General features: G+C 42.0%; 7 protein-coding genes across 7 annotated transcripts; 3 read left to right on the top strand and 4 right to left on the bottom strand.

Annotated features, from left to right (window-relative positions):
• Window positions 1-157: 157 nt before the first annotated feature.
• Window positions 158-1,381, bottom strand: Bfra_011693 (putative rta1 domain protein; the record flags this gene model as incomplete). The annotated part of the gene is made up of 3 exons (XM_037342019.1): window positions 158-789; window positions 840-1,223; window positions 1,270-1,381. 3 exons carry the CDS (start codon window positions 1,379-1,381, stop codon window positions 158-160), a joined length of 1,128 nt encoding a protein of 375 aa, XP_037188099.1.
• Window positions 1,382-4,114: 2,733 nt separating this feature from the next.
• On the top strand, window positions 4,115-5,257 carry Bfra_011692 (uncharacterized protein; the record flags this gene model as incomplete). The annotated part of the gene is made up of 2 exons (XM_037342018.1): window positions 4,115-4,655; window positions 4,767-5,257. The coding sequence occupies 2 exons, from the start codon at window positions 4,115-4,117 to the stop codon at window positions 5,255-5,257; spliced, it is 1,032 nt and encodes a 343-aa protein (XP_037188098.1).
• A 1,567-nt stretch (window positions 5,258-6,824) lies between these two features.
• Bfra_011691 (uncharacterized protein) lies at window positions 6,825-8,215 on the bottom strand (the record flags this gene model as incomplete). Its single annotated transcript, XM_037342017.1, has 8 exons — window positions 6,825-6,852; window positions 6,922-7,119; window positions 7,361-7,441; window positions 7,492-7,605; window positions 7,656-7,673; window positions 7,780-7,869; window positions 7,925-8,029; window positions 8,083-8,215. 7 exons carry the CDS (start codon window positions 8,213-8,215, stop codon window positions 6,962-6,964), a joined length of 699 nt encoding a protein of 232 aa, XP_037188097.1. The 3' UTR covers window positions 6,825-6,852; window positions 6,922-6,961.
• A 1,887-nt stretch (window positions 8,216-10,102) lies between these two features.
• Window positions 10,103-11,140, top strand: Bfra_011690 (putative tat pathway signal sequence protein; the record flags this gene model as incomplete). The annotated part of the gene is made up of 4 exons (XM_037342016.1): window positions 10,103-10,340; window positions 10,391-10,522; window positions 10,579-10,809; window positions 10,902-11,140. 4 exons carry the CDS (start codon window positions 10,103-10,105, stop codon window positions 11,138-11,140), a joined length of 840 nt encoding a protein of 279 aa, XP_037188096.1.
• Window positions 11,141-11,703: 563 nt separating this feature from the next.
• Bfra_011689 (uncharacterized protein) lies at window positions 11,704-12,318 on the bottom strand (the record flags this gene model as incomplete). Its single annotated transcript, XM_037342015.1, has 1 exon — window positions 11,704-12,318. One exon carries the CDS (start codon window positions 12,316-12,318, stop codon window positions 11,704-11,706), a length of 615 nt encoding a protein of 204 aa, XP_037188095.1.
• Window positions 12,319-16,649: 4,331 nt separating this feature from the next.
• Window positions 16,650-18,494, bottom strand: Bfra_011688 (putative elsinochromes biosynthesis cluster protein; the record flags this gene model as incomplete). The annotated part of the gene is made up of 5 exons (XM_037342014.1): window positions 16,650-17,213; window positions 17,288-17,431; window positions 17,480-17,997; window positions 18,051-18,339; window positions 18,408-18,494. 5 exons carry the CDS (start codon window positions 18,492-18,494, stop codon window positions 16,650-16,652), a joined length of 1,602 nt encoding a protein of 533 aa, XP_037188094.1.
• Window positions 18,495-19,994: 1,500 nt separating this feature from the next.
• Bfra_011687 (putative potassium channel protein) lies at window positions 19,995-22,115 on the top strand (the record flags this gene model as incomplete). Its single annotated transcript, XM_037342013.1, has 3 exons — window positions 19,995-20,110; window positions 20,185-20,343; window positions 20,396-22,115. The coding sequence occupies 3 exons, from the start codon at window positions 19,995-19,997 to the stop codon at window positions 22,113-22,115; spliced, it is 1,995 nt and encodes a 664-aa protein (XP_037188093.1).
• Between the last annotated feature and the right edge of the window lie 705 nt (window positions 22,116-22,820).

Here is a 22,820-nt window from a genome sequence, read left to right as displayed (position 1 = left end):
CGTGGAATCATCGGAACTTTGCCGATGAATATACACGTGTTGTTCCCAAACACAAGACCACCCACACTTTCAGATTTTCACGGGCGGATGGGAATACTCCAATGTGCGATAACTAATCATTTTCATATATACAGAACTTTATCTTCCAAAATACTCACTATTTATACCCGTGATTATAACCTAGATAGCTGGTATTTTCGGAGTAGCCAGGAGGGGTACTTGTCGGGTCATCTAAACTGATATAGATAACAGCATCTTTCTTTCCCATCTTGATTGCTTTCTTTTCATTTTTTGCAGCTTCCCTTTCTAACTTCTGCAATCTCTTCATTTCCTTCTTTTCCCTTCTTGACAATCGAGGAAACTCACTTCCTTCACCGACTAATATTTTACCAGGATGAATAACATTCATCAATGCAATTGCAATCAACATAGGCAAAGCATCGAGAACCATGAAATACCATTCATGATATGGTATTGGATTCTTGCTTGGATCAAGACCAGCTGAAAATTCTATCAAGCGGTAGACAATTCGTGTAGTGATCAGGGCGAGAGACGTAAACATGATATATAAGAGAGGTCTCCAACCGCGATGTCTTTGATCCAGTATTTGATTGGCACTCACTCCTATAGATCTTTCTCGTTGCTGCATGATGAGCATAAATTTGATGGCAATGGCTGTGAAAAGCAGGATGCAAAATCCTTGGAACCCAATACCGCCCATGTAGATATGGATACCGATCGTTGAAATATTCGAATCGGCGCCGGGAGATACTAGTACACCACCCACAACTATGCAATGGGTTAGAAACAAGCTCTGTTGGTGAATTGAAGTGTCTTACGTTGTGTTATAAAGGATAGCACGTCAAGCCATACGAAGATCTTGGCTATCTGGATACCTTTGATGCCCCAAACCTTCTGATCTGGAATGAAGAAGTAAACCATTCGCCCCAGAACCATATATACAAAGGCATTGACCCACATAGGGGCAAGTAGAACAAGAAGTTGAGATACAGTGGCCAGAGCAAAATTTTGTTGCATCTTTGTACTAGCTGAGCGTATCGCAAAACTCATAAATTCCCACGTACATCCCATAATCAATACCCAACATAGTCTTAGCTTCTGGTGATAAAACGCTTGGAAAATATGAGTTATTGCAACGACGAAGAAAAGTAACGTGAAGACAACTGCGGCGGCAAATGATGGATAAAAATTATAGTTGGCATCTACTATGATTAGCTGTCGATTTCCGGTGAGAAAGCAAGTACATACTGCAAGCCCATTCGGGTACGTAACCATTTTTATCTGGCCTGACGTTGATACATGATGCTGTTGCAGATGCAATTGTGGAAGCACTGCTGGTTATGGTCGTCGTGGAAGACATGACTGCTAGGGATATGCATAACCTGAAAGCAAGTGGTATATTGTAATCGAGACTGGATATAGATGTGGTCGATAACGGGACTCAAAATGGCTGTAAGCCTCATATATAGTTGTCATTTTGAAACGAGATCCAAAGGATAATATTATAGAGTATTTTTAGGACAAACTCAATTTTAACTCCGCCATGAAGCTCTGGCTATGTGAGAGCCGCCATGTAATGAAGAATCGGTGAGACAGTACGTACTTTCATCATAGTAAACGATCCAATTGACAAGACAGCTTCACTGAAAACCCCAGCGGCTTGTGCATGATCCAACGCATTTCCGACATGTGAGGAACTCGTCACCAAGGATGATAAATGGATAAAGGATGAGACCAATTGGTTTTCACGTAAATATGGATAGCGATGAGAACCGTTGCGCTGGCGCAGAATAAACACAGCCTAGCCAGATCCACATGTATCGACGAATTGTCCAATGAAAATGCGACAATGTGGAGCACTAACTCTGCGTCTTGGCATTTTCACACGTGATCCAGGTAACAACTTTGAAGCATTTCGAGGTAGTTGGTTCGAAATTTATTCATCGATAAGTCATGAATGCAGATAACCTCCAAATTAAGTTGTTGCCAACAGTGTCGTTAGAACACCAACGTACTGAATGCTTCTGAGAGCACGTGTTGCCCATTCGCTCTCCATGCTGAGCCATCCCCGGATCCTCTCCCTCCGTTTGCAGGTAGAAATATCTAGACATCGAATTCGACATGAAAAGATAACTAGATTATTTAAATACGTTAGGGAAACACTTCTCGAAGTCTCCAAAATCTTCTGAAACTCACAAACTAAGGGATGGCACAGAACCTTGAACGCTGAATGTCGGTTTGTCCTCTCAAGAATTTTCCGAAGAACAGATGTCGCTTTCTACCGAGGTCTCATCGTATAATGAACCATACCGGAGACTGGTTGAAGTCTGCATCGTTCCACAAGTGTCCCTATTTCTGTTCTTGTACTTCTCTAGGTAGGTAGAAAAGAAATTAGGGTGATTTGAGAGGACTTGGATGGTTTAGAACGGAGACGGCTGAAGCATTTCAGACGCTAAGGAAGATAGTTCCTCTCAAACCCCAATTGCAAATAAATAAATCGACTCACATGCGGCATTTTGATCCTTGAAATTTTATATATACGAGCGGCTCTAGACCTCCAATCATGTCAACCAACAAACACGCATAAAAAGCCCTACCCCTCGAGCGCGGTTTCACGCATCGTTAGACCATCACCAAGAAACGTCAAAAGTGTGAAAGATATACGAACCACTGATCTTCTGATAGAAACATCAAACGATAGTTAGAAAATAAAGTATGATTTAAGCTTCAATACCAAGCTTTATCGCCAAGCCGGGAGTTATTTTGACATATGAAGATTGATGAACGATTGGATTCCTCAGGGATACTACAGTCGGAGCATGAGATAGGGGTCTACTACCGATCGATTCTAGAAGCAGGGTCTTGATGTATTTTTCAGGCCGCAAACGTGAACAAATGAGTGGTAAGTAATTTTATAGTTTGGATTTTGTTGTAACATGATATATATTTATATTCAAGAGATTTACGACTACTGCGAGTCTTCGATCCTTTGTGGTAGGTAGGTAGGTAGGTTGGTAGAACAACTTGCGATATAGCTATATGTATAGCTACTGGGTAGGTACTTGCACAAAACCAGCATCTCTACTAGGTAAGCGATACCAACGAAGGAGCATCTCCATTTAACATCAGTACCAGCACCAACAATACACTCCTAAGTATTTCATTCGCTCATAGTCCTTTCCCACAAATCTTATATCTTCAAACACGAATCTTGACTACCAACCTACTTACCCACCAAATTGAATTCTCCAAACCATCAGTCTGGCTAACTAACATACATTCAGCTAATCACATCATGCGCCACCCCGCAACTCGGCCACCACATGAAATTGCTCGAGCCTCATTCAATCCTTGAAATGCATCGTACCTTCCTCCTCTCCTCTCTAGCCTCAATTGACATCCAATCATTGACTTTGACAGACATATCGAACTACATATTCACGTAAGATTTCAATTTCAAAAAGCAAGGGTCCATTTGGGTACCTACCTAGACAGGTACCACCATAAGCTGCGTTTCATTTCATGAGATACGAAATCTCTCAACCATCATACTAGATACCTCTGTATGAGATCTGAGCTAGGGCTGAAGAAGTATTCTTCCTCAGATTCTTACCTGAATGAATCGGGTTTGTACTCGTTACCTATTCATATATAATGCTGAGGATGACCTGTAATATACTTTTTCGACTGGAATCTGTTCTGATTTGGGTTTCTTTTCTGTGTTACATAGGCGCTATTTACTACCTACTTTTACTTAATTTGCTTTCCTACTTCTCAAATTCACTCGATTTTTGTCGATTCCAATATTCTCTCCATCTAATTCAGTTCGGGGCTCAGCCTGTCTGTTTGCTCTCTTCTTTCACCATTCTATTTCTCTGCTTTCTTCGAGATTACTGCTACATCAACACAAACACCTCCAAACACCCAGTCAGTATACACAACCAGAACATTTTCGGTCTATCTACCTCCTGTCTTTTTGACCGAATAACACAGTTCGAGTCACATCTCAACTCAAACCACTGCAGTCAACAACCACATCCTACCCATTCTACCTCTCAACAACCAATCGTCACCTCCCCTCCCTACCCCAAAAATGACCATCCCAGACCCCGACTCCCCACACATTACCAAAATCCCCCTCGAGACCATCTCCAAACTCTCTCCCTTCTCCGGTCTCATCCTCTCCATAATCCTGATCCTCTACTTCCTCATCCGCTACTACCTCTTCGAACCCCTTCTCCTCCCCTATCTCTACGGCTCCACCTTCACAGCCATGCCCTCGGGCTCCGCCCTGCGCTCTGGCTTCATCAACCACCACATTGCCGGCCTCACAAAGCTGCTCATCCTCATCCTCGCAGCTTATCCCTTCATCTCAGTCACTTTCCTCACCAGTTCTCTACATTCCCCATTCGCACCAGGAAGCGAGGCCACAATGGGAGATGTACTTATCATCGCCGCGCAAATGTTGATCGCAATGTATATATTCGAATTACTGTATCGACCGAAAATCAGTCCGGTGAGTGTGGGACATCATATTGGAACTATTTTGATTGGTCAGAGTGCTATTGCCATAAGTTTGGATTTGGTCAAGGAGAGGGACGCCACGATTGAGTTTATTTTGTGTACGGTTTGGGGTATGTTTTTTCTTCCCTTACACATCTTCACCTGAATCTTCATCTCCTCATCTCCCTGCAACCCCTCCCCTCTCTCCTTCAACTCACTGACATAACCCTCCCCCTACAAAGGAGCCTTCGACATCCTCTCCGAATTCCTCCCCCACCTCACCATCATTCTCTACCGCTGCAACCCCACCTCCCACGCTTTCCTCCGCAAAATCTTCCGCATCGCAGCCATCACTACCTTTACCGGTACAATCGCCGAAACAATCGTCACGATGTTTCTCTTTGGGAGTTTGTGGAATCGATGGACTTTAGCGTTTAAAATCTCAACGCCCTTGCTGCATGTGGTGTTTATGGCGGCGCAGTTGTGGGGAACGTGGAATTTTGTGGGTTTGTATAGACGCCAGGGGGTTTTGATGAGGGAGAGGGAGAAAAGGGATTTGGAGGAGGGGAGGGGAGCGGATGGAATCGCGGAGAATGAAAATAGGAATGGGGAGAGGAGTATGAGTGAGATTGAGGTGGAGAGACAGGGAGAGAGAGAATATGCTGGGAATGAGAGGAAAGAGGGAGTTACGGCGACGGGTTGGAGTCGGTTTCGGGGAATAATTCGAGTTTGAGAGGAAGGGAAGGTAATCTTTCGTGTCTAATGACTTTGTGAAATCTGTGAGAGAAATACATACAGGAAGGTCAAGGTGGTGAAGAATATGGTATTGGTGTGAGGGCATCAGGCGTTAATTACGTTGAGCATTTTGGTATTGGGATAACACATAGCATTTGGTATGAAGTTGAAAGATATGATGGATGGATGATTCATGTGAGGGTATGTCTGAGATTCATCAATTGCGTGTATGATAGATAATGGACCGAAACAGAGTGGTATGATAGACAGACAGATAGATAGAAGTATTATAGAACATATTGATTAGGCTATAATCTGCCAAGAAGTGGGCGGAGATATGATATTTTGAGCCAGAGAACCTGCCAGCAGCTAGAGTAAACTCAAGACAAACACCATATATACCACTCACTCCCGCACATTGTGCACCTCTCTTAGTCTCATTCCATACCATTCTCCAGCCCCAAACCATCCCACCTCCATCAAACCAACAACCTCATGTAAAACTTCATATCCTATAAAGAAACCAAATTAGTCTCCATACTCTTTACATCATTCAAGAAAATTCATCGTAATGAGAGAAAAGAGTAAAAAATAAATCAGAAGCTGAACGCGTTCTCAGCAATGACAACTTGTGTCTCTGAGTGAGCTGGGTATAACGTATGTGTTGATCATCATTTTATTTTTTGGGTTGGGGGGTTCGAGGGTTGGAGGATGGGGAGAATGAGAGAGAGAGAGAGAGAGAGAGAGAGAGAGAGAGAGAACGTACGATTGTGGTTTGTTTGGAATGCTGGTATTTGGGTATAAAGCTGTGGTTAGTTGTAGTAGTAGGTAGTAGTTTCGCGCGCAGATTCTGCGGGGGTTGGCGAATGGATGAATGTAGAAGAGTGTGCTTTGCGCTGTACTCCAGTGTGCCCGAATTGATTGTGCTTTCGATTGAGCTTTTGATCATTCATTGATCATTGATCGTTAACCACTCACTGACTCTTAACCATAAACCATCAACCCTCAATCATGTATCGAACAATCAAAGCGATAAAGCGCAAACTGCTTCGTTGCCATGATTGGGTAGGTTGGTATATACCTATGGTTCGTGAAGAAAAAAGGATTGCGTAGAGAAGAAGCTTGAGCTTTGAAGAAATAAATATATGATGGAAAAATTGGAAATGCGCTAGAGTGGTTTGGGGTTAGTGCGACTCGGATGGTTGTGATTCTGGTGGTGGTGGTGGGGTGGTGTGAAGTGAAAGATTACTCCGTGCACGCCCCTTTTGGTGGAGGGGAATATTAGGTACTTCTTAGGTAGGAGTACCGATGTATACGTCGTTGTCAATATTTATGTTGTGAAGCAATCACAGTAATTTTCACGATTTGGTGATTCATAATTCAAAGAAAAGGAAAGGTACAGGATCAAAGTCTCTTTCGATTGCTCAAGCTAAACCATTCAATCCTTCCATCCATCTATCTTCTCAGATTCCTATTCCTCGTTCCCAAATCCATGCTTGCTGTAGGAGCAGTTTCATACCATAGCGTCTCGTGTCATTATAATAATCATTATTTATTTAGAAAGGGGCGTATATCATTCAGTCATAAAGGAGTCTGATCATTCAGTTGTTAGTATGTGATTCTGATCAATTTGAGACTGAGAAGTAGGGAAATGCAACTCACGTAGTAATTACAAAATAAAATTCGTCAAAAGATCATCGGCTTAAGCTTGGGCGTCATTGGCTTCGCGCTTGTAGTTGTCGTAGGTACCGTAGGAACCGTAGTTTGTGTAGCCGGTTGGGGTGGGAGTTGGGGTTGGGGTGACGATGGTGGAGGAGGTGGAGGAGGTGGAGGCGGAGGGGTAGTTTTCGTAGTTGCCGTCTATTTTGGGAAGAAGGAATGGTTAGTTATGTATATGGGAATGGGATTGGGTGGATAAGATGTGGTGGGAGGGAGGGATGGGATAGTGATGTAGCGAGGAAGTTCACGGACAGTTGCCGTAATCACCATCTGAATGAACAGAGCGCAAAGTCAGCATTGCTCAGGAGAACCCGTGAGACAATTGAGGACATATGAGAGTGCGAGCATGGCTTAAGGAAAGAGAGATCGAGAGTGGACTTACAGTCACCGTAGTCACCATAGTTTCCATAGTCTTCTGGGTTGGCTTCTGGAGCACGTGCTTTCTTGTTCTTGTATGTTCCGTCTGAGAAAAATAATTAGTCGATGGTAATTTGTATGATGCGTGTTACTTACAGTTCGCGTATGAGCCATAACCGGTTGGAGTTGGTGTTGCTGACGAGGAGCTTGATGAGGAGCTTGAAGGGGTGGCGGAAGAGGTAGCGGAAGGGTAGTTTTCGTAGTTACCATCTAGAATCATGATGTCAGTACTGTATTAAAATGGCTCCTGATGTACGAACAGTTTCCGTAATCACCATCTATAGGAGGTTGGGTCAGCATTTCATAGTCATAAATCCAAGATTCCAGAGAATAAATTGATCTGAACATGATTCCTATGAAATGTATTGGATTTAATTGACTTACAGTCACCATAGTTTCCATAGTCAGCACGCTTTGCTACTGGAGCAGGCTCTGGTGCGGCTTCTCTGACTTTCTTGTTCTTGTAGGTACCGTCTACGAAATCATTAGCCATGTAGACTCAAAAGATATGATTGATGTGTCCGCTTACAGTTGGCATAGCTACCATATCCAGTTGGTGTTGGTGTTGGTGTAGGTGTGACGGAGGAAGAGGATGGGTATTTCTCGTATGTTCCATAGTTTCCGTAATCACCATCTAGAAATATGTATTAGCACTCTACTCCAAGGCCATCATGGAGGTAGTCTTACAGTCACCGTAGTCACCATAGTCCGCTGGAGAAGCATCAGCTTTGGCTTCTGGTTGAGGTTCTGCAACAGGTGCAGCGACAGCGCCAACAGCGGCGAATGCCAAAAGCATGATGAAGTCTCTTGAGAAAAGCATATTGAATGTAATTTGATTGTAGTAAATGGATTGGGAATGATACAGAGAGATGAGTAATAGGAGAAGAGAGATGATGATTGATGTGAATAATGATCAAGTATCGTGGGGTGATAGATCTTAAATAACTTCAGGATACTACCATCCGCCTAGAGTCTAGACATCCGCCTCAATGTATTGTCAAAAATATCCATCTGGATACATCTTACCGAAACAGGCGATACTCTCACCCACGTAAGAAAAACATTGAATGTATCTATTCTTGGCAACATGACATTCAATCGGTCAAGTTGTAACTATCTTGATAGGCACGATATCACTCCCACGTCATGATACTTGTGAAATTCCCACTCGGGCTAACACACCGACATTGATATTGATGGCTGTTCAGCGATATAGCAACCTAAAGACGTGATAGAACTCGGAAGTAAGGAGTACGAGACCAAGTAGATACATCCCATCCCGCACATTGTACGTATGGGGAACATCAGCTCACCAACTCAGCTTCTGAATACCTACGTATTATTATCGCGGCATCGCTTAATTCGTATCTGCATAGCCACTTGGCTAATTGTACATTTGGGTGTTGCGGAAAATAATGTCGCCGCAGCGAATATTCACAAAGTGTCATCAATGAAAGGCTTATGTGAGGTTGGAATATGGTGTAATAGACCAAGGTTGCATAGAAATTGCGGGGTCTAACAGTTTAAACTCGTGTTGGGTGGCTCGTATCTTTGATGATCTACGTTCAGGTGATTGATACGAGAACGCACGAAGATCCATTCTCTCTGATCTTGGCATTCTGGAACGACCGGGTAATTGGACATCTTTTCGATTGCGGAGAAAGAAAAAATAAGATCAGATATAGTGAAATGCTTATTATTCTGACCTCTCATGGTATCGAGGATGTCGAGGGTATGGAGGCACGGAGGGTATTGATGGTATCTAGTTTAGGGTAGTTCTAGTGAAGAATACGAAAAAGGGTGGTGTTGTCAAAAAACCTTATGTTGACGTGAAAAGTCGTGAGAACTGGTGCAAAGCTCGTTTGACTTGTTAGCTTCTCTAGTCATAAACCTTGGAAGTGAAGTTGGTGAAGTGAACTGAAGAAGTATATTTAGAAACAAGAAACAACAGCGCCAAGTAAAATTGACAACACAATGTAAAAGAGGGTTGGCTGTCGGACCCTATTTTCCCTTTTCCCTTTTTTTCCAGCATATCCGACACTAAATCATTAAGCGATGTGTACCCTACCTGGGTATAAATGTGATCCCTGAAAGATACCCGCAGCCTGCAGAGTTCCCCACCGAGCCCACTAAATAGTGATTTGTCGATCAATTTACCGGGGTGGAGGGTCACCTCAAGTTCCCAACGTGCTTGCTTCCTTCTATCTCTTTCTTACCTTTCACCTCTCACCATATCTCACCCATACCGGTATTTCTAAGCCTTCATCGGTTTTTCCCACATCCATACATTAGTTCCATTTCAACCACCAAACCAACCTCGTACAGCACAACACAAGTTGAGCCCATTAATAAGTCTTGGAACATGCGTCATGAGTCTCTCCAATCTGGTGTCATGTTTTCTTCTTATCAAATCGGATCATTACTTCAATTCGATAGTCTAGGGTTCAATTGAGTTTGACTAGATAATTGCTACTAAAAATATGTGAACGACCTAGATAGATACTTGGATGGCGAAGTCGCTGATCAAGTCGAACGAACGAACCCTTTTCCTAACCTCACTTCATTCATCTCCTCTTTTTCTTGCAAAGTTCATTTGTATTTTCATCTGCCATCGTCGGATACTTTACACTGTCGAATGATTGATTGCTGTCCAAGATTTCCTTCCTCTTGAACTTTGAATTGTACCCCACCATATCCATTTGTCGATATGTCTTATTCTCCATTTTCAGACAAGTACAATCAAGTACCTCAATCAGAAGATGGCGAAGGTTTACTTTCGAATCCCGAGCCAACGTATAAGCCAGCATCCAGACGAAATGGCACCATTTGGTATATATTATCACTCCCGGTCGTATCGTTGTTGTCAGTTGGGTTTGGTATATGGATTGGTTCTCGATTTGTAGCGGATCCCGCGAAATTATGTCCTAGTTATGTGCAACATTACTGTATGACCCAGCATTCAACTCTCTCATCTCTTGTTCTAATGTGAAAATAGCTCCTATTCTGAATGATATCGATACATCATATCAGCCAGTGATGTTCAATGGATCATTCATGAAAGAAAATGCGTTCCGATTAAAAGCAGGCCCGGAAGTGGATGCAGCATGGGGAAGCTTGGGAGTACATTGTAAGTACCATTGTATATATGGATCACTTGACTCGACCAAAGCTAATTATCCATAGACCGAAGTTTCGCATTACCAGCGAGCGAAGCAGAGAAATCCGGGTTGACATCTGCACATGTTCAAATCAACGAGAAATACGGTGGAGGATTCCCGGTCAATTTGGAAGGATTACACCATTTACATTGTCTTAACCTTGTGAGACAATCTCTATACTACAACTACGATTATTATCACGATCAAGGGAAAGGTGCATTTGTGAATGATGATAACATCGTTCAATACCACGTCTGTAAGTTTGTCTTAAATCTACTACTTCATTACAACCCATTCCGATCCATCTCCACAAATGCCTCAATCACAACATATACTAACATCCTCCAGCCCACTGTCTAGATATCATCCGCCAACAACTCATGTGCCAAGTCGACACCGGCGTCCTCGGCCAAGTATGGTGGGATAAATCCAAACCACAAGCATTCGTAGATTTCAACACCGAACATCAATGCAAAAACTTTGATGCCATAAGACAATGGGCAGAGGAAAGACAATTGCCTGCGGGTGGACCACCGGATTTTCTACAGAGACCGGAGAAGAGTGATGTTCTGGAGAGTATACCGTAAGGGTGAAGGGCTAAAAGAGAATGACTGAATAAATGATGTATGAATCGGATGAGGTTGGTCTGGGCTGGGCTGGATTGGGTCGAATATGGTGTTTGGAATGGGTTGGCAGGTATATGGATCCAAATGGTTTAGATCTTTGGAGTTATATAGTCGAATATAGTATAATATCAATTGTAATATTCAGGAACTGCCAAGTACCACTTGTTGGTGTTGTTAGATATCTCCAGTGAGATTTAATAAACATTCATTTTAAATTCTCATCTCATCTTCAAAATAAACTCTTATTCGTCTCATCTCTTCCTTGCGCAATTCATTGATTCCCTAGAAAAAGATCTTTCTTGCATACAATAGTCGTGTGTAAGGTGTTAAAAGATATTACACATGGATTTTCATGTGCGATTTTGCTCTCCATCTAATCTTGTTTATTCTATCTAGTTTGATATAATAATTCTTCCAGTTAGAGTGTAACCCCTCGCTTGTTCAAATGGAAAACCTCATATTATAACTTCTGGTTTGACTTGTCTAAAGTAGAATCAGATATGATTTCGGTCTTCTCATGACTATCATATACGGCTAAGCTCTTCCAATCTTCTCTCTAGCTTTGCTATTGACCTTTTCTTGTCCTTGTAGTTGTTACCATGTTTGGAGATGTCAGCTTCTTCCCTATAAGTTCTTGCTTCCCCAGTAGCTTTGTGTAAAATCGTCGTAAGGTTCACAACAGTACCCCGGGTTTTCACATCATCTATTTTGAGATTCTGTGCCTCTTTCTCTAACTTCAATACATCGTTGATCTCAGACGGTCTTTTGGTCCACCCATCATAGCCTGGCCGCAAGATTTTCTCTCCACTTTCTCTAACGGCTACCAACTTCCTCTTCTTGTCTTGGTAATATAATTCCAATTTTTGTAATTCACAATTGGCATCAGCTATCACGCATTTTGCTGTGCATATATCATCATTCCGTAGGATTTCTGCAGATTTTGCGCAATCTTTTTTAGCATCTTTCAATTGTTTGTCCAGTTTATGCATTTCGTTGCGAGTAGCACGGTTCTCTGAGACAGGGGCTGTTTCCTGTTTATCACTGCGTGATCTTTGTGGTTGTGGTCCACGGGAGTTGCTTCGACGTTGGCCTTCTGCGCTCCTGTCCACTTTGGACCCTTTGGATGTGTTATTACTCATGATGTATAGAAATGTGAATGAATTTGAACTGTTTTCTTGGATTGATAGAGATGTATGTATGGAACAGAATGTAGGAAATTATCTTCCTTTATTTCTGATCGGATTGAGTGTGAATATGTGAGAGAAAAGTTCGTGATTGAACTTTTAGTGCAATATGATGATGATGATGATGATGACGGAGATCTGAATATGTTCAATAAGGTGATTAATGTACGCTTTATATAGCATTAAAAGTGGAGTCACGTGGACTCCATCATAGATAGTGCTAGTTTGATCTCGAGGCCGAAGTCCAACATATTGATTCCGCGGACCTTAAGGACCGGAAATCAGACCTAGAGTATCGTAATGCCAATGTGATTGAATTCCTTCCTGTAATTATATTTTTGATGATTCTTCTAGGGAATTTCTCAGTGGTATAGTATATACTACTAATAGTAAATAGTAATATGAACTTACAGGGGAGTAGTAATATGGATATGAAAAGCAACGGTTGGTTGTTATTTGTCAGGGTTCAACATCATAAGTAGGGAACATGTCAGGTGATAATAATGTGAAAAGCATTCATGGTTTGATACGGATCAAGTTGAGAGATTTCCGCTATGTGGTAATGATGATTGGAGTTGTTGGAATTATCTTAAGAATGCGGGTACTTGCTGGTTATTAGAAAAATTCTGCCAACCACCCTAGGTGGTCGTGGTCGGTGGCATCAATTCTCACCTGTAGTGACCCTGACATAGACGAGTGATTGGGCGTGTTATGAATAGCCGACAAGTATTAGAATCAAGCTTTTGGGGGGGTGGGGGAGGCGAAGGATATTTAGTTTATGTCTGTATTTGGAAAAGAATTATAGTAAGGGATGATCTAAGGCTGGTTTAATGAAAATTGAATAATTAAATTGAAAGTCTTTGATTATTATGTCTATACGATGGTTTATAGTAATGGATTTTTTCTCTTGTATTCATTTAACTTATTTAAAGTATCTGGACAGGCAGAAGTATGTTTGACAGGTAGCATATCCTATCGATAGTATATTATTTATACACTCGAGCGATTTATTTCGTGATATTATTTCATTCTTTGCTCCCGCAATGGCGTTATCAGAAGCCGGTGAGGACTCGTCTGCTATGAGCTTAGAAACAGGAAGGGGGGCAAGGGAAGGGCAACCCCCTCCAGTGATCTTCTGAGGCAGGTTCACATTAGCCTCTAAAGCACACAGATTACAGAGACTTGTTACACTCATACCGAAAGACCTTCACTCGGAGCTGATATCTTTACACTTCTCCACAGAGTGCCGTGCCGGCCCAGCACATATTATCAAAATACGAGACCCCATAAGGTCCTTCGGGCAATTAAATCCCCTATCGAATTTGCTAAACTCGTTGGGCAATAATTCACTTTCGACTATTACCTTACACTGTACAAAGTTATAGTGGTCACCTCTCCGATGGAAAGAGACTTCCGTCCAATTTTTCATACCTCTATCAGAAAGTTATTACCTTCCTCTGGTTTCATCAGTCTGAATCTGACGCTTGTTGTCTTTCTTGACTTTTCATTGTCGCTACATGGACCATATTCTCATTAATTCATTATCGTTAAATTTCTCCATCTTTTGAGTCTGAAAAGCATGCAGAAAACACATGACAGTCCCTGGACCTGCGAAGCCCTGTACGGACTAGACCGGGTTCAGCCCTTGTACTCGATAAGTGATTATATTTGAATATCTCGACACTAGAATCAAGCAATCATTTGGGAAGCAATCGCCGGTATCAATTTTCAACGAAGGATATTGCCTGCCATCTCCACTGTCGCACCCGGTCACTTTCTGAATCCCGCCTTGATCTTAGCTGTCTTCTCTCGATGTTACCACAATTAACAATCACTATCATCTGAAATCCCCTATTTATTGTCATTTTCTGCAAGTACTGTTGTTTCGATCCATTCTCTCAAATCTACTCGAAACTCAAGCTTCAAAAACTCATCCACGTCAGCTGCACGGAAGGATTCCATTACGTCAGAGAAGAAACAGCCATAGACGCTTCTGCTAGCTCATTTTGTTCATATAGAGATAAATCAAGACGACTTCTACACATTATATACTTTGAGATTTAGTTGTTCTGGTAAAGAGCGAGATAGACTAGGGTAATAAAACAATGAAGTTTCCTCTTCACAAGGGTGATAAATTGGGGAGAAGCGAATTCACTTTCTGTTTTCTGCGGGGTTGTTGAAGTTTGGGCATACGAGAGTGGCGCTTGGTATAGCTAACCCTTTCTTCATGCTTGAGGCCACTAGAAGGGATGATCGCAAAGGGAGTACTGATAATGCCACTGTTCAATAAGTGAGACGATGATATAGTACCTGGGCTGTCATACTAGCGTGCACAACTGAAGACTTAAGTTCGGTTTTCATCTCAAGTATCTCATTCTCCATAAAACATCTAGTGATTGTCAGTTTTCTAATCTTCACTGTCATTTATATTCTCACATTCAGATGTCTACGGAAAAGAACAAGCATATGAGCACTAGATACCATTCTGCTATAAGTTATGCAAAATCAGATCTGAATGATGAGTTTACAGTAGTAGATGCATATTGTCCAAGGGTATAGTTCGGTTGGAATGGATAATTGAGAGAGCCAGGATGCATAAACAAGGCCTTTTATAGTGTGTGAGTTTTGACGCGGCGGATGAGAGGCATTCAGTGCCCGTGAGCTAGTTTTGATATTATCATGACTATGAGGGTCTCCATTCACTCCTTAAAAATCTACTATACCCCTCTTTCTCAGATCGGGATGGTCGATGTGACTCACGTTTTGTACTATGTAGATCAGTCATCGTTTATATATAAGAGCCACCAAATATAGATTTTACGCTATCCAAAGGGAAAGAAAATTAAAGATGTTCAACATAAGGGGAGTGCAGCAAGATGGATCTCTATCGAGTCTTTGTAGTTAACATCCAAGGAAGTGATAGCCTATTGCTGTATCAACCAGAGTCGGAATCTACTCCATTTCAAAACTAGATGCACGTTGAGCTTTGAGTTGTCGCTGTCATTCTCATATTTGTATTATCTTCGTTCTTCGATATTTGCAAACCGAAATTTTGTTAGTATTTTTTGGAGTAAAACATCCACAAGATCATGTTGCTATTGCTATATCACCCGGTTTGGCAATGATATTAATTAGACTATCGTTCAGAAACGTCTTCAGACCTACCAAAAGATAGGCAATAAAAATTCTCAATTACAATCAATCACAGATACCAATCCAAAATCGAACAAGATATTTCCAACAAAACAAAAACCTTGGCTTTTGCTTACACAGCAATTACTCCCCTCAATGACCACAACTTTTCCCACCATCACCCATTTTTATACTCCCTCGACTCCGTACCCAAACCAAAATTCACACTCGCCAAAATTACAGGGGTGTAATAACCACAAGCCACAACCCCCACATAACCGAATCAATACCCCACCTCAGCGGATCCCTCTACGTGGGGTAAATAAACAATTAAAAAACACCATCCAGAAATCCGCAACCCAAAACTTCCTCCCCCCCAAACCTCCCCTCATACAATCCCACCATAAAAATATTGCATTCCCCAAAAAGAACATCTTGCAGCCTGTGGGGTTCGAACCCACGCATCTTTCGATAATGGTGTACTCAAGAAACTTAAGACCATCGCCTTAGACCGCTCGGCCAAAGCTGCTTGTTATGATTGTTTGATGGAAGAGTCGAGGAATTTTGTGTATATATATCAATAACAATAAGGGAAATCTTTGGATGGGTTAGATTTGGTATTAGGGGTTCCGGTTATGAATCGAATGGGTTGTTGAGATGTTATCTGCGCTAACAGAAATTTTTTAAATCGGAAATTGATGAGGTAGTAAAGTACGGAGCAACTGAGGAAGTAGTAAACCATCTTGAATATTGATTGTATCTAGGTACGATTCGTGAGATGATATTCATGCGATATTATTTCTTTCTTGATTTACTGGGGTAGAGAGTACATCTGGAATACAATGTACCCACTGGTAGTTCCTCGATTCACCTTTACCAGACTACGTTCTCCGCTACTACTATAGATACGAAATACAGAATTGTCTTTCCCGCCTGCCACTATGTGTATAGTGAGAATATACATGTATGTGTCTTATATACTAAATTCTATCAGAGCAGAATTTACATCAAAACAAAGTATACAATTCGAAGCCATCTTATAGCGGCCATTCCAGAATATCCATGTTTGTTGATGTGATTTTCCGGATGATTATCTTGTATGTACATTTCTCTACTAGTCATTTACACCCGCTCAATTTCCTCGAATGGGGCTCCTAACCTTTATGTGAAATCAACTCCAATCCTTTTATGAGCACAAAAATGCTCCCAAGCCAAGCGACAAAACAAAATGTAATCAAGAAAAGTACAAAAAGGCACCACCAAAACCAGGGCATCTTGTTCGTTACTTTCCCCATCCAGCTCTTTGTCCAAAATCTTTGAATATCATGATCTATGAATATTAATGTCGCCAACCACAATACGAAAAGATCGACAAATATCCACTCGACATATACTATGAAGATTCCTAAGCCTAGAAAGGATGGTGGTTCGAATAGGCCTATAAAGATTGTGATTCCTCCAGTAATGACTGAGAGGAGATAAATGATGTAAATTAATTTTTTGAACCAAACTTCATTTTCGATTTCAACCTTGACTTGACTCTTCTGCAGATTGGTTGAGGTTATGTTGTAACTCTGGGATAGATCAATAGATGACGGCAATCTGTCGTAATCACTAGAGGTATCAGGAGATGTGTGTGCATCGGTGAAAGACTTCTTTCGTAGAGACATCGCATCCGGAGGAGACGAGTATGCTTCTTTCGGGATATTAGTTTGTATCTGAGTATGGGCATCATTGTATACTTGCCATAGAAACTCAATAGCGGTAAGATCATAAGTGATAAGCCAAGTACTTGTCCAAATCCCCAATCATTCTCTTCCGAAAGTATAGCAGACATTGATTCGGACGAATCCAGATTGTCTTGAGAATTGGGGAGATCCCGAATAGTGAAGATACGAACTGTGCCCCAAGCAAGGGCAAAAGAGAGCCATCCCAGCTAAAGATTTTAGTAAAGTGCCGTCAGAGAGTATCAAGTGTTTCGTACCTCCCATATCGTTGAGTCAAAGGTCTGCCTACAGGCAAGAAATATTGCATACAGAGATCGTAGAAGTCTATAGCTCCACTTTCGTCTTCCCATCCCATTTAATCTTGATCCTATTGATTTCGTATGTGTGATCCCGAAGAGGCCGGCTAACTTATCAAGCCATAGGAATTTGGCCATCATTTTCATCACTTGACCAATACTTTCAAAGTATAACAACAATGCCCTTGTGGAGTAACTGAAAACTAGGATGATAAAAGCGAGTACAACATAAGTCCAGTTGTATTGGATGTCTAGTAGATGATCCTGCCACATCCATGGAATGTTTGGCCGAAAAAGACACCATGCTGGGAAACTCATTGGGGGACTATTTTTGGAATCCTCTGAAGATACTTTCATTACGGTCCCACTGACCCATCCAGCAGTATACACCATACACATTAGTATAACAGCTAGAACCCCCATAGCAACTACACGAATGACTTTGATCTTATTATTAGAGCGGTTTTCTGCCCTTAAAGCTATTAACGTTAGTCCTTACACAATGAGACCTGACTAATCATGTTAGTCTTACCTGTAAGAGTCAATATATGTGTAAAGCTTGAAAACCAAGCAAGATTTAATACCGTTTGCCAGTGATAAGAATCAAGTCCCGAAGATAATTGAGATACTCCTGCTACGAGGACCGCGATTCCTAAAACGACCTGTTGGTCGCTGAAATTTAGAATCACATTTCCCAGGGCAAATGACCAAAGATCCAATTTGGGTGTATTTTTATCTGGAGAACGAATATGGTCGATTCTAGCCTTGGCCACACAACATATTAGAGTAAGGTATACTGAAATAACAAATGTCAATATGGTCTGCAATATTTGTTAGTGAATTGCACAATAGACTAAAGTGACGACCAAAGAAATTCATTTGATCATACTCCGATGCCTCCAATATCAGGGTTTGCTACCAAGGCCGGGTAGGATGTACAATTCCATCCCTCGGCTTGCTTATCACCCGACAACATGCTGATTTATTTGTTGAACGATTTCATTTGCGAAGATAAAAAGCCGATTTGACAGCGCAAGTAAACATTATATTATACCTATCTTAGATTTGAATACGAGCTGAGGAGTGGTAAGAAAATGTGTGGTGGTGGCCATGCAGTTGCATGCACACGGCGCAGCAATCCTATCGCAACGGCATAACGAATAGAAAACCAGTACCCCAAAATACAGCCAGGATTATATTTTCAATGGACGAAAAAAGGAATGATCAAACTGAAGCAACAAATGAGATGAAGGAATAGATTTCTTGGCAGCACTCCATCCTATCATTCCCACTGTATTAAGCGCTGGTTTGGCACTTTGGGTGCGAACCCACTTTCAGGGTCTGCATGTAATATGTTAGAGTTTTATACTGTTCGTGGAAACAAAGATGCATGCTACCTTGACCTCGATATAATCATGTGATAGCGCAGAAAACTAAAGCACAAACGAAAGATACTGGAGTGATATCAGATCCAAAAGGAGGATCAACTACCAGTCTAAGTCAGAGGTGTCCAGATCAGATGTCCAGATCAGATATCCAAAGGAGATTTCCCGCACATCTGGGGGTAATTCCCAAATTAGATATGCAACAAAAGCGCTGTGATTCTTCCCCACATGAGACTTGCAACAAACCGTCATCGCTCTGACGGGTGTGCTATTTATTCAGGGAAAAGCACCAGTTCCTATGCGCATTTGCTCGAAAAGAAAACATATGGTACCGCAGGGTGCAAGGTTCCTCAGGCAGAAAAAAGAAGTGCACGCTAGCTTGATTGAGTTGGTCACAAAACACGCGACGCGACAATTTCCTTGCCCACGTTGACATCAATGTACCAAGTACAATTCATTCCCGGTGAGCTTTTTCCAAACGATTTTACACTTTGGAATCCCATCACCGGCGAGCTGAAGATATACTTCCGAACATATAGTATATAGTACCAGTGAGCCGTATCTATACCCTGCCAAATCCCTTCATTGATCTCAAAGCCAAGAGCCAAGAGCCAAAATGCGGAGGAAACTAAGATTACAATAGCGTCCTTCTCCACATCCATCCAAACAGACTCAATATTCTTCTTCTTCAACTTCAACTTCGAGGTTTCAAATGTATTCTCATGGTTTTGGTCAAGCATTACCCAGCAGATATATCTTCCCAACCGCTTTCCTTGGTTCGACAACCAGGTTCTTGATTCCTCAAGCAGGGTTTGATTCTTTCCGTCCTTGCAACCCATGTTTTCGACCGACGTCATACTGTAGGCGGGCCTGGCCATCTGCCAGACAACGGGAGATTGACACCAGATTTTCTGTTTTGGAAAAATTAATGTAATTTTTAGTCGCATGATAGAACTGTTTGATACAACAAATAAATGAATACATTTATTGAATCTCAACCAAGGATTGTTTCTTCATTATGTTCTGATTCGAGAATTTCATCTGTCATTTCATTTCTGCCGAAAATTTAATCTTGTCTTATCTCCTTCACAATGAATGATCCAGGTCTTGACGAACCCATCTCCAACGACGCTGACGATGTAGAGAATCAACAACGCGATGAGAGGGATGAAACTAAGGAAGATGAGGAAGCTTTCCTTGAGCCGAGGTACATAAGAGGGGAGATTCTGCTGATATCTCGTCCTTCAAATTGAAGACTCTGCTAACAAATAATTGCTTCAGTCGTTGGTGGTTTGCTAGTACTGCATTTCCCCTCGTCGCCGGCACCTTTGGACCGATGGCATCGGCCTTCAGTATCTGCGCATTAGTTGTACATTGGAGGGTCTCAATACCACCCGGTGGAGTGGAGGAACATGGAATATATATTGACGATCCGAAATGGTACGCCCTTCGAGAACTACTGGGAAATCATTACGTTGACACATTGGAATAGGTTGATCGGTATAAACGCTGCACAATTGGCAATAGCCCTTATTTCGAATCTGTTCCTACTATTGAATATGGCAGAAAGAGTTCGATTCTCGATCGCGCAACCCATCACGATTATTGGCTGGTATCTGTCTTCTTTAGCTTTAATCGGATTAACGGCTTGCGCATCTGGGCCTTTGATTCTTCCATCCCCGCCGGACCATGCTTATACGCAAGCATTCTACTATGCTCTGTTCTCTGCTGGTCTATACTTCCTGGTGGCCAGTTTGATGGTGGTTACGGTATACGGAGCACATAAAGGGCATTACCCAAAAGAGTTCAAATTGACTATGAGTCAAAGAACTCTGATGTTACAAACGATCAGTTTTCTGGTATATCTGCTTGCTGGTGCGGCAGTGTTTTCCCATGTCGAGTCATGGCAGTATCTTGACGCTCTTTATTGGTGTGATTTTACACTTTTAACAGTTGGCATCGGAGACTATGCACCAATGACACATTTGGGAAGGAGCTTATTATTCCCATTTGCCATCGGCGGAATAATTATTCTCGGTCTGGTTATCGGTTCGATTCGATCGTTGGTTTTGGAACGTGGAAAAGTTAAGCTGGGGGCTAGAATGGTCGAAAAAGAACGAAGGCGTATCTTAAGGAAAACTCAAAAGAAGAATGTCGAAGTACTGAAGCCTATTGCGACAGGAGAGTCATCCCCCGAATCCAATAGCACACTTGTCAATGGTGACGGTTTAACGGAAAGAGAAAGACGTCAACAAGAGTTCGATTTAATGAGACGTATTCAAGAAGAAGCGGCTACTAAGCGTCGTTGGACTTCTCTGATAATTTCTGGAACTACATGGCTTTTACTTTGGTTTGTTGGGGCAGCAATATTTCGTGTCACAGAGTATACACAAAGCTGGAGTTACTTTGAGTCTCTCTACTTTTCCTACACCTCGCTCTTGACCATTGGATATGGGGATTATTACCCACAATCCAATTCGGGAAAACCATTTTTCGTTTTCTGGTCTCTGCTCGCCGTTCCCTCCCTTACAATCCTTATCAGTAACATGGGAGACACAATCGTTAAGGGAATTCGTGATATTACTCTTTGGATTGGAAATTCTACTATCTTACCTGGCGAGAAAGGAGTGAGGCATTCTATCAAAGAAACAACAAACAAGATGACATTTGGGAAATTGTTCAAGATATCAGAACTACCTCCCGATGCTGAAGGCACTGCAGCTCCACGCGATTCTGGCAAGACTACTGGTCTTGGCACCTTGCAAAATGAACGGGAACATATTCAGACTCGACGCGGCGAAGAACAAACAGAGGAGAATGATCCACTGCCCAAAGATCGACATCATTATCATTGCATCCTTATCAAGGAAATTGGAGAAGTGATGAAACACCTGAACAATTCTCCACCAAGAAAATACACATTCGACGAATGGGCATGGTATCTTAAATTGTCAGGAGATGATGAGAGCGAGACTGAAACCCATAGAGAAGCGATTATAAAACCAAAGGGTCGGAAAAATTTAGGTGGTTCAAAGGGTGAATGCGATGATAAAGAGGAGAAGTGGAGTTGGGTGGGGCATAGAAGTCCATTAATGGGGAATAAGGAGGAGAGTGAATGGGTACTGGAAAGGTTGCAAAAGACGTTAGAGAGGGAGCTGGAGGAGATGAGGAAAGAGAAGATGGAAGGGGGAAGAGGAATAGCGAAGGAGTAGCCTGTGGGAGAAACATATGAAGAATGGGTTGCGACTATTAAGGCACGGCGTTTGGGATAGCATTGATACCTTGGGTTTTGGTCCAGTGCTTGGGACTTGATTGCGGATTCTGGCGTCTTAGCATTAAGATACCTTGCTGTATACACTTTGTACTGGGCTTGATTTACCTCTAATTACACATAACAACTTAATAATAATAATATGTTTGTAACCAGGTTTGCGAGTGCAAAATGATTATTTAATTTTCGTTGATCATGTCTCATTTCACTTCAAACGAGCCAATTTCTCGTGTTTCTTTCCGAGTCGATTGGTACACACATTACGACTAGATCGCATCGTTATTCTCCTACAGTGTGTTAGTATTACCATTTTCTATGATGAGGATCCGGTCTAGCAATCTCAAATATCGAGTGTCTTCCTGATCTGTCAGTTCTTTTATATATTACCTAGGTAGTTATAAATTTCTCTTATGTGATATGGATTAATATCCAATCGCTTGGAACCTGTATCAGTTCCCGAGGACCGGGATCGAGACCGGGCCTAGCAGGGTTTTTAGTCGAGGCGTTAATGTTGCCCGGCTCGTTGGAATCGTATCCCTACCCCGGTATGGTAGGCCCTTTTGAAGACCCGATGCCTATTTGTGTTGATTTACTGGTTGATTGCGTTGGTTTTGTTGTTGTGGGGGAGGTTTGTTGCGGGTGGTGT

The sequence above is a fragment of the Botrytis fragariae genome (assembly GCF_013461495.1).
Source record: "Botrytis fragariae strain BVB16 chromosome Unknown tig00000251, whole genome shotgun sequence".
Lineage (NCBI taxonomy): Eukaryota > Fungi > Ascomycota > Leotiomycetes > Helotiales > Sclerotiniaceae > Botrytis > Botrytis fragariae.
This window is presented reverse-complemented; position numbering and strand designations above follow the sequence as displayed.